Source organism: Drosophila tropicalis, unplaced genomic scaffold (genome assembly GCF_018151085.1).
Source record: "Drosophila tropicalis isolate 14030-0801.00 unplaced genomic scaffold, ASM1815108v1 contig_878, whole genome shotgun sequence".
Taxonomy (NCBI): Eukaryota; Metazoa; Arthropoda; class Insecta; order Diptera; family Drosophilidae; genus Drosophila; species Drosophila tropicalis.
In genome coordinates, this window is record NW_027173374.1 from 3,099,587 (window position 1) to 3,113,666 (window position 14,080).

At 29.7% G+C, this 14,080-nt stretch overlaps 2 protein-coding genes across 10 annotated transcripts in view; one reads left to right on the forward strand and one right to left on the reverse strand.

Annotated features, from left to right (window-relative positions):
- The window catches only part of ymp (yellow-emperor), a 19,656-nt gene continuing 5,576 nt past the window's right edge, over nt 1-14,080 (forward strand). Inside the window, exons 1-3 of one of the 2 annotated variants that reach the window (XR_011033625.1) lie at nt 1-206; nt 272-320; nt 379-449. Coding sequence is in view for 1 of the 2 variants with exons in the window: in XM_068301603.1 (XP_068157704.1) it covers nt 144-206; nt 272-320; nt 379-449 (183 nt within the window). In the remaining variant the exon portion in view is untranslated. The remainder of the gene's footprint in view (nt 207-271; nt 321-378; nt 450-14,080) is intronic. The other variant, XM_068301603.1, reaches the window with a different exon arrangement.
- Nucleotides 7,782-14,080, reverse strand: part of msi (musashi) — a 120,349-nt gene continuing 114,050 nt past the window's right edge. For 6 of the 8 annotated variants that reach the window (XM_068301598.1, XM_068301596.1, XM_068301594.1 and 3 more), the window contains 2 exons: nt 11,487-12,202; nt 7,782-11,418 (listed from right to left, as the gene is read on the reverse strand). In XM_068301598.1, coding sequence (XP_068157699.1) covers nt 11,028-11,418; nt 11,487-12,202 — 1,107 coding nt within the window. In that variant the 3' untranslated portion in view covers nt 7,782-11,027. Of the gene's footprint in view, nt 11,419-11,483; nt 12,203-14,080 lie in introns of all 8 variants that reach the window. The other 2 variants (XM_068301602.1, XM_068301601.1) reach the window with 1 other exon arrangement.

The following is a 14,080-nucleotide window of genomic DNA, read 5'->3' on the forward strand; positions in this document are numbered from 1 at the left end:
TGGTTTAAAAATATTATTTTCAGTTAGTTTCTAGCATTTTTAACCTCCTGGCTCTGTTCAAAATTTATCACACATTTGTTTGTACTTAAATTTCGGAACATTTCGGAAATTGTAGGTAAAATTAATCTTTCTCATAAAAAACAATGGCATTATCTATACTGGTTGGAGCTTTAAAGACACCTGCTATTCTACAACCCATTAAAAAGGTCTGACTAGCTACACATTGAGAGACATTTTCCAATTCTTATAGATATTTTTGACCACTATTTAGACCATATTGACAAGTCGTACGCCAATTCGTAATGGTTGCATTTTTTGTAGTAAGTAAATGACGCCTACCAATTGCCAGAACTCTGTTAACCATTCATCTATATCTAGGACCGGAGGTTGACTTCCTAGAAAAACCAAGTGTCATATTCTCGAAGGAAGCCGTTTCTCATCATTGGGGGGTAAGTCGTTGCTCAAGCTAAATATGTTAAATATTTACAATTCTAATTACTTATGCTTTCAATATTATATTATAGAATAGATGAGGGTGTGTAAGTGATCTAACGGTTAGGAGCTACAATGTTCAGTCTAACCATGATATATAGATAGGATTAAGATTATGTTGCGTGCGCTGATAGATCAATCAAAGTTTACTGTTTATGTGAGATATGCTTAAGTAGGTGTGAGTCTGTGTGTGTGTGTGTGTGTGTAAGTGTCAAGTCTAGCTACTAAAAAATAATGTAAATGCATAGAAAAAAGTTTAAAAAAAAGAAATAGAAAGTTCATTTTTCAAAACTACAGTAAAAATATTTTATGTGAAACATTTATTGTGATATATATATACATATAGGTATATATATATATATATACTAAATATATATGTATATATGATTAATAATTATTACACTTCGACAATTAAGATGATTTTTTGGGGGATTCTCTTCTGTTTACACAATAGCAACATATTCTATTTATTAAGGTTGTTCTAAATGAGTGTGTTTGTGTTTGTGTGTGTGTACTAATTACTTTCTAATTATCTAAATTTATAGATCTATAAATACTTTTATATATTTTGTATATATATATATGGGTGTGTATAATATAATTAAGTATAAGAAGCTTTAATAAATTAACCAACTGTTGAACCATTTTTAGCAACTATTTCCAAATATTTTTTAAAGGTTCATTTGTTTGTTTCATTTGTTAATAACAGTTTTCATCACTGCTGCTTACTTTTGGTTATTTAGAATGAAAGGTAGAGAGAGTATATAAAGGTATATGTATACTTTATGCAACAGAAAACTACAATAATCATATTTTTAAATGTTATTAGAATACTTCTCATATACATATGTTGTATATACGATATTTATGTTTATCAATATATGTAATGAGTTGTTGTCCCAACATAACTACACACAAAATTTGCGAACAACTCTATGGATATACATATGTACATATGTATGTATATTTAATTAGATTATCGTTTTAACGTTTTTACCAAATACATACATATAGAGTAATCTATGCATGTTGTATGTGTTTGTGTGTGTGTGTGTATTAAATTGGTTCATCTTTCAACACATTGCACTTAAAATACTAATGTTAGCTTTTCGTTTTCAATTTTCATTTTCATTGCCTTTTCTCTTTGTCAAATTCATGCAATAAATTTGTTTGTTTTTCATCATCAATGTATATATATGTATGTATATCTGTATATTGCTTCAATGTTCTTTAGTTCCATTTCTCTTTTATACCATATGGTTATATCTTTCGATTCGTAACACACGCACAATTAGAGTTAGAGGGTATTGTCCACATAGTTGTTGTTTATACTTTTTTATATCATTCATTCAGTTGGAAAACATATAATTGTTATCTGCCGTGTTTGAACCAAGCGTAAAATATATAAAGCATTGATTTGATGATTTCTATAAACAAAAAATAAAAAATACACAAAATTCGTAAAATCAAGGCAAACTAGAAAAAAAAGAACTATATATATCTATATGTTACAATAGAAAAAAAAGGTAGAAAGATAGAAGAGTGGAGGAAGGGGCATTTAAAATATACAAAATCAGGTTCTATAGACTGTTAATATGTGCTACCAAAAAATTAAATTAACCCTTTGTGGTGTTGTTGGGCTTTTACTTTTTACCGAATGTGTTTAATTGGGTTTATAGGATTATACATTATGAATATATTCTATATACCAGAGAATGTGAGATTTTACTCTTATTAATACCAAAAGTACAATACATTTTACAAAGTCTAAAATGACGGTGGTTTCTAGGTCAGCTATGAACTATATATATATTTATGTATATGTATGTATGTATTATGTACTTAATTCTTTATTTATACTAAACGTATTCATTCATCTGCCGACTGTGTGTGCAAAATGATATTCAAACAAATATATAAATTATAATTTTTATGTATTTTTGGCGTGCATTACTATTAAATACTTTATATTCAATGTTTACTGGAATTCTATTTGAGTAATTTATACAATTTGAAATTGAAATCAAATGCCAGGTTTTTGGTTTGTTTTTGCAAATTCATTTTCATTCTGTTTTTCACATTTCACTTTTTATTTAATTCAATTCAAAAATGTTCTGCCAAGAGTTTAACCTCGATCGAAAAAGTTTTAGCCAAGTTTTACAAATTCTTGTATTTGTTGTTGGGATCAAGGGGGAAAGGGTATAATATATATGGTTTAGGTTCCGTCTTAGCTAAAAGAGTATATCAGGATTACATAACTCTCTTTCATTTCATTTCTTTTCTCTTGTATATATAGAAAGAGTTGTTGTTGTTGTTGTTGTATATATATTGTGTATAAGCTTGTTCTAAACATCGCTACAAGTATAGAGCGAAAAGTATATATATATATAGAGAGAGAGTCAGCGACTGTTACAATTACAATTACAGAAAGAGAGAGAGGGGAGGGGGTGTCATTTGTTGTGTATATATCTTCTATATAAGTTCTTGTTACAATGCTAAATAAATAATAACCATTTCTCCAAACACACGTTTCTTGTGTATATGTATGTGTATATATGTGTGTTGGCTGACAAATTTTACAATAAATATAAATACATATAGTATATATATGTTTTCAATACATATACGAATACGAGCCATTATAATATACTCTTCCAAAAAGAAACTAAAAGGCAAAACAATATATCGTCTAATAAAAAAGGAATCAATTCAACTGGTTTTATACGATTTTTGGTTTGCTTATGGCCTAATAAATATATATGTATAATATATATATACGTGAAAACTTATTCCTAAAAACTTGTTAATCATTTTTGTCAATTCTTACATTTACTTTTCGTTTTCTCTCAATATAATGCACTTGCTTATCATTAAGATAGTATATATCTTTTTTTTCTTCATTTTTTTTTTTCTTGAGAAACTAATTTACAACATTAAGTAGGTTTTTTGTTGTTGTTATATTCTTCTTAGCCAAAGATACAAAGGGGAGAATTAGAGGGGCAAAACTATGTAGAAACATTTTCAACGCAACTGAAACAAAAAATAATAACTTTTTAACAATTATTTCAAACATTTTGTGTGTTTGTGTGTGTTCTCTTTCATAAAAAGAGTTTTTGAAAATTCCTCGTTGCAAAACTTGTACTTGTTAATTGGGGGGATTCACATGTCTCTCTAATAACATTTTATTATCAAAAATTTTACTTTTATAACTCACTCTATGAGCGCAAAGAAAGAAAAAAAAACCAATTAAAACTCACAACTAAAGAAAAATTAAACACCTTTTTAAGAATTTTCATCATGTCAATTAGTTGCTGGAAGACGACGAGTCTAAGTTAGGTTTGTGTTATGTTTGAAAAGCCATTGTAGACTTTCTGCACCCTTTTTTTTCTATATCCTTGCAATTGGATGTGCAAGGCATCTAAAATCCAAAAGAAGTTTCCCTTTAAAGTATGCAATATGTAATCGAAAAAATGTTCTATATTGAATAGAAATATGGCTCACTTAGAAACTTTGAAGACTTTCTATTGCATACATCTAAGCGCTCTTGTTACTACAAGGATATAGAAAAATTTCGGCTAGCCAAAGTATAGCTCTACTGTTGCATTTACTCACCTCTTACAGTAATCAGGGTCATATTTTCAATTATTTGTTTACAATAATTTTTTGAAATTTTACTTTAATGCATTAAAATTGAACTTGGTGTTGGAATTCGTTCGTTCATCGTTTCTTTGTTGGCTTCATTCAGTTAATTATTGTTGTAATAGCTCACAATCAGTGTAATTGATATGTTACGAGAGCAAGTTTATTTGAAATCCGAAAACATGTGTTTCTCCATTTTTGTTTTTTAATTTTACAATCTTTTGTTTTATCTTGATGTATGATGAGTATATAGTTTTCATATATATTAATATTTCTTAACACTTAAATTAGTTTTTAGCTTTTAATTTTATATGCGACATTTGTTGTTTGTCTTTGATTCTTGTTAAGCATTTGCTTCTTTCTTTGTTTTGTTGGGTTTGTTGGAAATGATCAGAAATAAGCACCTCAAAAAAAAAATAAGAAGATTTTTATTGTTTTTTTTTTTTTTGGCTTTAATGCAATTGATCAGTTAATAATTAGCTGCTTTGCTCCTTGAACATGGTACAAGAGAGAAAGAGATAGAAGAAAGACTTATTGTTTAAGGCTTATTAATTAGTTTTGCAAATATTTGTTAAATTAGGTCTTTAACTATTTTGTGTGTAGCATTTTATTTCATTCGAAATGTTTTCTTTTCGTTTTTTTTTTTTGGGTATTTTCCCATGAAAATAATTGCTTTTAGTTTGCTTTTTTTATTGTGTACGTTTGTCGTTTGTTAGTAGCTTTCTCTTTTGTTCTTATTTGACTGTTTATATATGTATTTGTGTATATATGTATATATTTATATAGTAGTACTTACTGATTAAATTGTAATTGTTAGAGTTGCGTGTGTGTCATGTGTTAAGTGAGTTTTCTTTGTGACCTATGCACATCAATTGACTAGCTTTTCTTGAGAGTAGTGTCTGTGTGTGTGTGTGTGGGTGTGTTTGTGAGTCTGTTGTTCGTTTTGTTGTTGTTGTCATAAAAACAAAAATTGAAATTTTATAAAAACATAAATGGAAATCAAATTCTAAGCAAGAAGCCAAAAAAAAAAAAGAATGTCTAGTTGAAACATTTTGGGTAGATTATATGGAAAACACTCTACTCTTTGATAGGGTTAATCCTTTTAATAATTTCTACCCATGTTATTAAACACTTTTTGTCACAGCTTGTTAAAAATTTCAACAGAATTAAAAGAGAGTAGAACATTCGGTCTAGATTGATTGTTTGATATGACAGATTTATAGCTCTATACAGCTCTAGAAAGTATTCAACATTAAAATTTGTAGAGATTGTTTTAGTAAAAACCCTCTTAATGAGTATAGTTTGAGCCATCTTGTTGATTAACAAATGATTTTTTCGTTATTAATTAAAAGAAGACTAAAAATGATTCAAAATCTGATTTATCTATAAGGGCTTAACCTTGTATGATTCAAAACAAATCTCTAAATGAAGTCGAAACTAATTTTAAGAATGGTTCATAAGCAACTTATCAAAAGAAATCGTGGCTAGGATACCAACTTCTTCCTTTTTGATTAGAAAATTAGCTCATTTATTAAGTTTTTAATAAGAAAGACGTTTCGAAAAAGATAGGATAAGAAATTTAATTTAAATGGAAGTTACAGTAGTTGTCGCTCGAAGAAAGTGCCACAAGCAGGATATCCGTTTGTTCAAGGGACAATACATAGATGATCCATCACGAGGAATTGAAAGAAGACCAACAAGATTTTATCATGTCTATCTTTAATCATGCCTTCTGACTTCTCTCTCTCTCTATAATATTCTTTACTCTTTCTTTAAAGCAAGCTGTAACAAAGTTTGTTTCATAATTTCATTGTTAATTTTAATTTTTTTATTAGTTGAATTTTGCTAAAATTTTTATTTAATTTGGTTTTTTTTCGGGGTGTGGGGGGTTGGTCCTCATTAGTTTATCTGATTATTTTTATTTTTTTTTTTATCAACTCTATAAATATCAATTGAAAAAATCGTTGTCTTTGCTTTGATTTTGCTCTTTTTTTGGCATTTTCATGTTTTGCAATTTTTGGTTTAAACTTCAAAGTGATATGATTTTTGTTGTGTTTTTGTTTTTGTTTTTAGTACTCTCGCGTCTATATAGTAAATGTAGCTTCACAACAACAGTTTTGGTTTGGTTTTTGGTTTTAGTTTTGACTATAAATCTATGAAATGTTTCGTTTATTTTTGATCCAAAAAAGAACTACACTTAAGTTAGAATTTTGCCACATTTTTGTTTGGAGATATAGGTATACATATACATATATATATTTATTCATCTAAGGTTGTATGTATGTATGTATGTATATATAAGTAGGTTTTACTAATTGAATATATCACGGTCTTGCTAAATATATATATATGTATATACATATATAAATCGCTGTATTCTGTATGTATGTAAATATCTATAAAGAACATTATGATCATCCTCATTTCATCACTATTCATAGTTAAAATGTTGTTGTTGTTGTTCTGTTGTTGCTCTATTTTAACCAACTTCTTCACGATATTTGTTCTCAGTTTAGTTGTTGTTAGGTAATTTGGTTTACGAATACTGACACTTTTGAATGCTTTTTGAAACACAGTTGATCTTATTGTCATATGATGTAATGTATATGTATGCATGTAGTTATGTATGTATTTGTATGTATAAGGTATGTTATGCCATAATAGAGGAAGGGAAAGAGTGTATAAATTCTCTATACTTGTGAAGATGATATGAATTTTATGTATGTATATATATATTTCCATTTGAAACTGCATTGTTGTTGTATGTATGTATAATAAGTATATATGTAGTTAAGGGTTTTTTTTTTTACTCAATTGACTACGAAAAAACATGTCTCATCATGCTTTCTATATATAAGTTAATATATATTGTTTATTATGTAGATAGTGTAGTAGTAGTAGTAGTAGTAGTAATACATCATAAGTATGTATGTATAGCTAAATATATATATTTTATATGGTGTTTATGTAAAACCTACGAAAAATAAAATGAAACTCATGATTTTACAGTGTATGTAAATATATCTATATATATATAGAATAGACAGTTATCGGAATTTGGATCCTTTTCCATTATTTACATATGTATATAGATACATACACAACTATATCATAGAACTAAAATCATGTTTTGGTATGAAACGAATCTACGACGTAGAAAACAAGACCAATGAAAAGTATATATATATAAGTATATATATGGCGATATATCTGCCATGATATATATACATATATATATGGAAGAGAGCTGTACAAATTGTTTAAACTATATAAGTATGTATATATATCTATATATGAAAAAAATGAGCAAGCTTCTACTTGAGTTTACTTCGATTCTGCATTTTTTTTTAAGGATTTGTAGGTTTTTTTGTTTTGTTTTAAAACATTTCATGATATAGTTTTACTGTTATTTGATCTGCTTGTTGCCGTTTGTTCTTTTTGTTGTTGTTGTTGTTGATCGAATTGTCAAACCAAAATTTTGCAATTTAACAACTGCTACCAAAAGTACAAAACTAATTTAAATATCACTTTGAATAGAATATTTCAAAAGCACAAAACAAACAATTTTAATTAGTGTAAATTTTTTTGTTTTCGACTTCTTGCTTTTTTAAATCAAGTTCAAAACGGAAATGCATATAATATAATGTATGTATATATAAATATAATTAATTTATTAATGAAATTCATTTACAAAGTGTTTATGGAATATATAAATATGTGTATATTGTAGGTTTCAGCTTTATGTATGTAAAAAATATGTAAGCAATAAGAAATAAACAATAAAAGACTTAACTGGCAGGTCCAAAAAGTTGTTGGCGGGGGGAGGGCATAAAAAAAACTATTATTAAAGGAAAAAAATGGCACCATAACATTTGTTACTATTTTATTTTGTTTGTTTGCTTTGGAATGTGTTAAGATTTCGTTTAGACTTAAGGATAAAACAATAAATAAATTAAATTAAGCTTTATTATATAATATAAATTTCTTCATAAGTACATTGAATTGAGAAAGTCAAAAAAAAAGCATTTAAATATTACGAGATTGAAAAGATTATTTAGCCCAGCAAAAGAAATTTTCCTAATGATCTTTGGTATAACGTTTCAATGTCCTTTGTTTTATGTGTGTTTGTGTGTGTGTGTGTATTTAATAATAAGTATTAGAATTTGTTTACTCACCTTCAGGCAAATATATATAGTACAAACAAAAGTACAGTTTCAAATATAAAATCAATCAATCAAATACAAATCAAAGAGCAAGGCTAAATTTGAAACAAGAATCGGGTGTAAATGAATATATTATATAATGTTATTTGGATTTTGAGACATATAATTGTAAGAGATATAGTTCGATATCTCTATACTATTATGTGTCTTATGAGACTGCCAAATTAAACCCTTTTTGCTTTACGTTTGAAAACGAGAACTTGGGTGAGGTTTATATCCTTTTGTTTGTAGATTTTTTGATATTTAAAATATTATTTTATACTAGATAAAGTATAACTCTTCACTTTTCAACAATATTTCATCACAATTTTGAAAAAATAAATTTCAAGTTCACTTTATGCGCAGTATAAAATAATATTTAATGTAAATTTAGCATCACCCTTTGATTTGGGATCTACACATGTGGACAAGACAGAGAAAAAAGGATATAGAATGGTCAAACAAATAAAAACAAAATACTATGTGTGAGTGTGTGTGTGGGTATGTTTGGTGTGTGTGAGTGTGTGTGTGAAATAGATTCGAATAGAATAAATACTATATACAAATAAATAAAGAAACACAATGAGGATTTTGGTTGTCTTTTTTTTTTTTGCTTTTGCTTGTTTCAATGAGCAATTGTATTTGTTTTTTTGTTTGGTTTTTATTAAACACAAAATATTACTTCAAATGAAATGTTTTATTCAATTATATAATATATATATGTATGTGTGTTTTGTGTGTATGTTGTTTTGTATATAAACTAATAATATTTACATACGAGCAAAGTATTACTTTCAAAATCAAATGATGGATAACTAAAAATTTCAATTTAAACTTCATGCAAAGATCGAAGTATATATATCTATATATGTATATATATATAGGCAAATGCTACAAATCAATATTACATATACATACTTAATTAAAAACTAAAGGGTATTTTTTTTTTTGCTCTGCTTTGTGTTTTTAACAACTACTAAATAATAATAATAATAATAATTGTAGTTATTGCTAAATAATGTTATGCAAAAATGTGAAAATTAAAAAAATTATGAAAAATAATTCAAATAGATTCAGATTCAAAGATAGTAATAATGGCCAAGTTGTGGGTGGGTGGGGGGTGGCAATGAGGCTTAAAGGGGATTCTGGATTAGTTCAAAATAGTTAGGAATTTCATTTTATCTTTCAATTTTTCAATCGAAATATTGAATTTTTGAGCATTTTCTTCTTTGAAATTTTCAGTTTTACTAGTAATTGATTAACTTAAGTACTAACGAAAATAGTAACTAAGGAAAAAAAATGTGTGTTTGTGTGAAAAGTAATCAAATTAATGTAAGAAAAACACACAACACAATACAAAATGAAAAGGGTAAAATTTAAGGAAATTTTCATTTTTATTAAGTACACATATATATATTTAGAGAGAGAGAGAGACAGATATAAATGTATATATATATAGAGAGAGAGAGAGAGAGAAAGAGGTATGAATTAAAGTTAGTTAAGCAAAAGTTGTGTATGTGAGTGTCTAAGAGTGGGTGTGTGTGTGTGTGTGTGTAAAAGAGATGGCAGATCTTGGTGATGTGTTTAGAATGCTTCTTTCTCTGTCTATGCTTTTTTTTTTTCTATGCTGGGATGAATTAAATTCGAGCTCAAATATTAAAAAAAAACAAAAAATAGGATTTTTATTAACTAATAAATGTTAATAAACAAAAACCATAAAACAAAAAATAACACACGTTTTGTTGTTGTCAGTTGTTGTTTCGGTTTTTGAGCAAAATAATGTTAATTTCCTTAATTTCTTTTTTTTCTCTCATTTAATACTTCAAAGGGCGCTCCTTTTTCTCCTCTTTCGTCACTTACTGAGTGTTTTTTTTTTTTTAATTTTTCAAGTTTTGTTTGTTTTTTTTTGTGTTTTCCTTTTCAATTATATAGTTGAGCTCCTTTTTTGGTTTTGAAGAGTTGGAAGAATTTTTATAAATACGATTTTTGTTTTCTTCTTTTTTTTATGTTGTCGATAATTTTTAATTTTATGCACTAAAAATTATATAAACTGCTATATTTAAACGCAATCACAATCGGTGGTTTTTCTTTTTTTTTTTTTTATGTGTTTTTTTTTCGTCTCTTTTCTTCTATTCTCTCAATTATCAATTTTTAAATTTTTCCCTTCTTTTTTTTTTTGTTTTGTTTTTTATTAGTTTTTGGTTTAGATTTTTTTTTACTTCTTTTGTTTTTGCTTATATTGCTTATCATTTTTGCAGTTAGTTGTTGTTGTTGTTGTGGTTTTTTATATAGTGTTATTATTATAATTATTGTTATTATTATTATTATTATTGAACGCCTATAATACTTATAATGCTTTTCTGTGGTTTTCCTCAAAACTCAAAAAAGAAAATTATTTATGTAACTTCTCTGAGTATGTGTGTGTGTGTGTGTGTGAAGGTGTTTGTTGTGTGTGTATGTGTTTGTGAGTAATTATAGTTCATTGAAATTACCAACAAATATTTGATTCTGTCTTAAGGGCAAGAGGAGGAGGAGAAGAAGGATTTGTGGGGGGAGTGGGGTTGTTGATGTGGGATAGTAGCGCCTTAGACATACATCCCCATGCCATACATGGTACTCCAATCGACACCCTGGAAACTGGACATATCCACATTGGCCAGTGCATAATTTGAGTAAGCGGCCGCTGCAGCTGGATTACCGGCTGCGGCAGCAGCAGCAGCAGCGGCTGCATTCAGGGGATTTCCAGCAACGAGAGCTGCCTGCTGGGCAGCCGCCAAATGCTGCTGATGGGCGGCGGCGGCATGGGCACCGTTGGCTCCATTGGCCGCATTCGCTGCCAGGGCGGCGGCCGCTGCTGCTGAATGGGCCTGCGAGGCTGAGTTGGCGGCAGCCACCACATGTTGCGGATGCTGCTGTTGATGCTGGGCCACGACATGGGCATTGGCATTGGCGGCGGCGGCGGCCGAGTGATGCTGCTGCTGCTGATGTTGATGGGCAGCGGCAGCCACATTCTGGGCCTGATGGGCCTGCATTAGAGCGGCATTGGCAGTGGCAGCGCTGGCGGGGATGGTGTAGGGGGGCATATCTGGCGAAAGAAAAGACACAAATAGGACAAAATGTCTTTGTAGGGAAATTGGTTCGTATCGAACTCACCTAACACTGTGAAGCGCCGTCTGTGGATATGTGGTTAATAGCTTGCCAAATCCTCCTGGATTGGCGGCAGCCATGGAGGCAGCAGCTGCTGCATTTTGTACTTGAAATGGATTCTGTGATATCAATGCTGCCTGTTGAGCAGCTGCTGCAGCAGCAGCCGGCGACTGCAGCAATTGTGTTGGTGTCTGAAGCATGGCCAGGGGATTCATGGTGGTAACACCGGTGGGACCGCGTGCTCCAATCAATTGGCCAGGTGCTGTCGGCAACTGGACACCCAGTGTCCCGAGCATAATGCGTTTCTGTAGCAACTGGGCAGCCGGGGTGACAGCCTCCTTGGGCTGGGCCTTTTTGCATTCGACCTTCTTGTTCTTGATGGTATGGAAATGGATTTCACACACGCGATCCACGACATCTTCGTTTTCGAAGGTAACGAACCCGAAACCACGATGACGTTTCGTTTGCTGATCCATCAGCATAACCGTCTCCTCTACGGGTCCAAATTGACTGAAATAGGCCTTCACCTCCTCGGCCGATGTGTCCTGCGAGACGCCGCCAACAAAGATCTTTTTGGTCTTGTTGGCCTGACGTGGTCGATTCTTTGGAGTGGCATGCTTTGGGTCGATCTTCTTGCCATCCAGTGTGTGAATAGGCACCTTTAGCACCTTGTCAACGGTGCAGGGTTCTTGGAATGTGATAAAACCAAAGCCGCGACTGCGCTGCAATTCCAAGTCAATAGAGTAAAATCAAAAGAGAAACGTAAAAGTTAGCATTTTCATGTTCAAAATCAACCAGAAAAACATTAATTAAGACTTTAAAGCAAATATATATATTTATTTATAGAGAGAAACTGGGTTAGAGGCGGTCTAAAAATGCAATCAAATTCGATTTAATAACTATATTAATAATTTGTAACTTTCCTACGAGAAACGTTAGCAAAAGTTGACGAAATTATATATTAAGTAGAGTAGGTAGTAGTAGTAGTTGTAAGTAATATATATATATATATATATATGTATATATAATGAGAGATGGTAACACAGATACAGTTTGTAATATAAGTATATATATTTATGTATATATATATATATAATCCATGTACTTGGTGTATAATCAATCGATATGTTCGTGGGCGTGACCTTATTACGCTTTTCTTTTGGTTCTTTCGAAGTGGCAAAACAAAAAAAGATCAACAAACAAATAAATAATGACTCATATTCAACTAAAAACTAAAATCTCTTTACTAAATACTTTTTGCCGCTAAGGAAAACATAAATAAATCCATCAATTCGAAAATCCCGACTATTATTAAGAGCCCAAAATATATTTACACAAAATTTTCTTGTACTTTTGCGATCAAAGAAAATTGTAACTCAAATTTACAAATATATTATATTTATGGATATGTATATACATATACATATACATATATAGACTTTCGATACAGCAGTTAAGTTATACGGATATATTGTAGAAATTCGAGTTTCGATATACATACATATAAACTAGATGTGTGTGTGTGTGTGTGGTGCCTATTTTTTTTTCTTTTAGTTATGTTTTACATATATTAACCTAATTACTATATGTAAGTGGGTATATGTATGTGTGTGTGTATTTATGTACTTATATTTTATTTCGTAATAATTTCCATTATTTTTACAAATGATATTCGAATGCGCTCTTCATATACTTTTGTTAAGCGGAATCATTTGGCGTTTATCAATTAGCTGCTAAAGCTCAGTTTTGTTTAAGTTTTGAACAATTTATTAAGAGTCAAACGATGTAATGATCTCTAAGGGCAATTACAACTAAAGCACTTTATGAAGGCTTCAACTATGCAGCACGGAAAGCGTTTATATATCAATATCAAAAGTATAATTTTGGTATAGATCCAATGGAATCCAATAAATTTAAAACTCATTTTGAAATATAAGCCTGTGATAGTTATTCAAATATAATGATATGTATAGCTCAACAATCCTGTATTTCAAAGATTTCTAGTACTTAAAAGAATCCCTATAACAAGTATCTTTTTAGCCGTCTTGTTGATTAACTATGTTATTTAATTGCTTGAAAAAACAGTATGAAATTGAACACTTAAACTGACTGAAAGAAGGGGTCATAAGCAAATCATAAGGAGAAGTCGTGCATAAGCTATAATAACTATTAACTAATAACTATTTCAATCAGAAAGGGAAAGGAGGATATGAAAAAGATTTGTGGTCGAAACTAAACTGTTTTTAACGGTTTTTTTTATTCAAAAAACAGCAAGTAAATCCAACTTTAGGACCATCAAACTTAAAGCCACACAACTTTTCTTCAAACACAATTGTTTCTCTATATTTTTAGCATATATGCTTTCGAAAATGAATAATCAAATACTTTTTTCTCTAATCTCTAACTAACTACTGCTACTATGGAATACTACTTAATGTTGTAATCTAGTAAAATTCCTTTTATCGCCAAATGTCCCATTAACATAAGCATATTAAAGAGGAGTATGTATGATCAGTTTTTGGCTTAAGATTAAATTTAAATACGTAATACAAATATATATATAAAGATACATATATGATACAATCTTCAATCACTTAGGT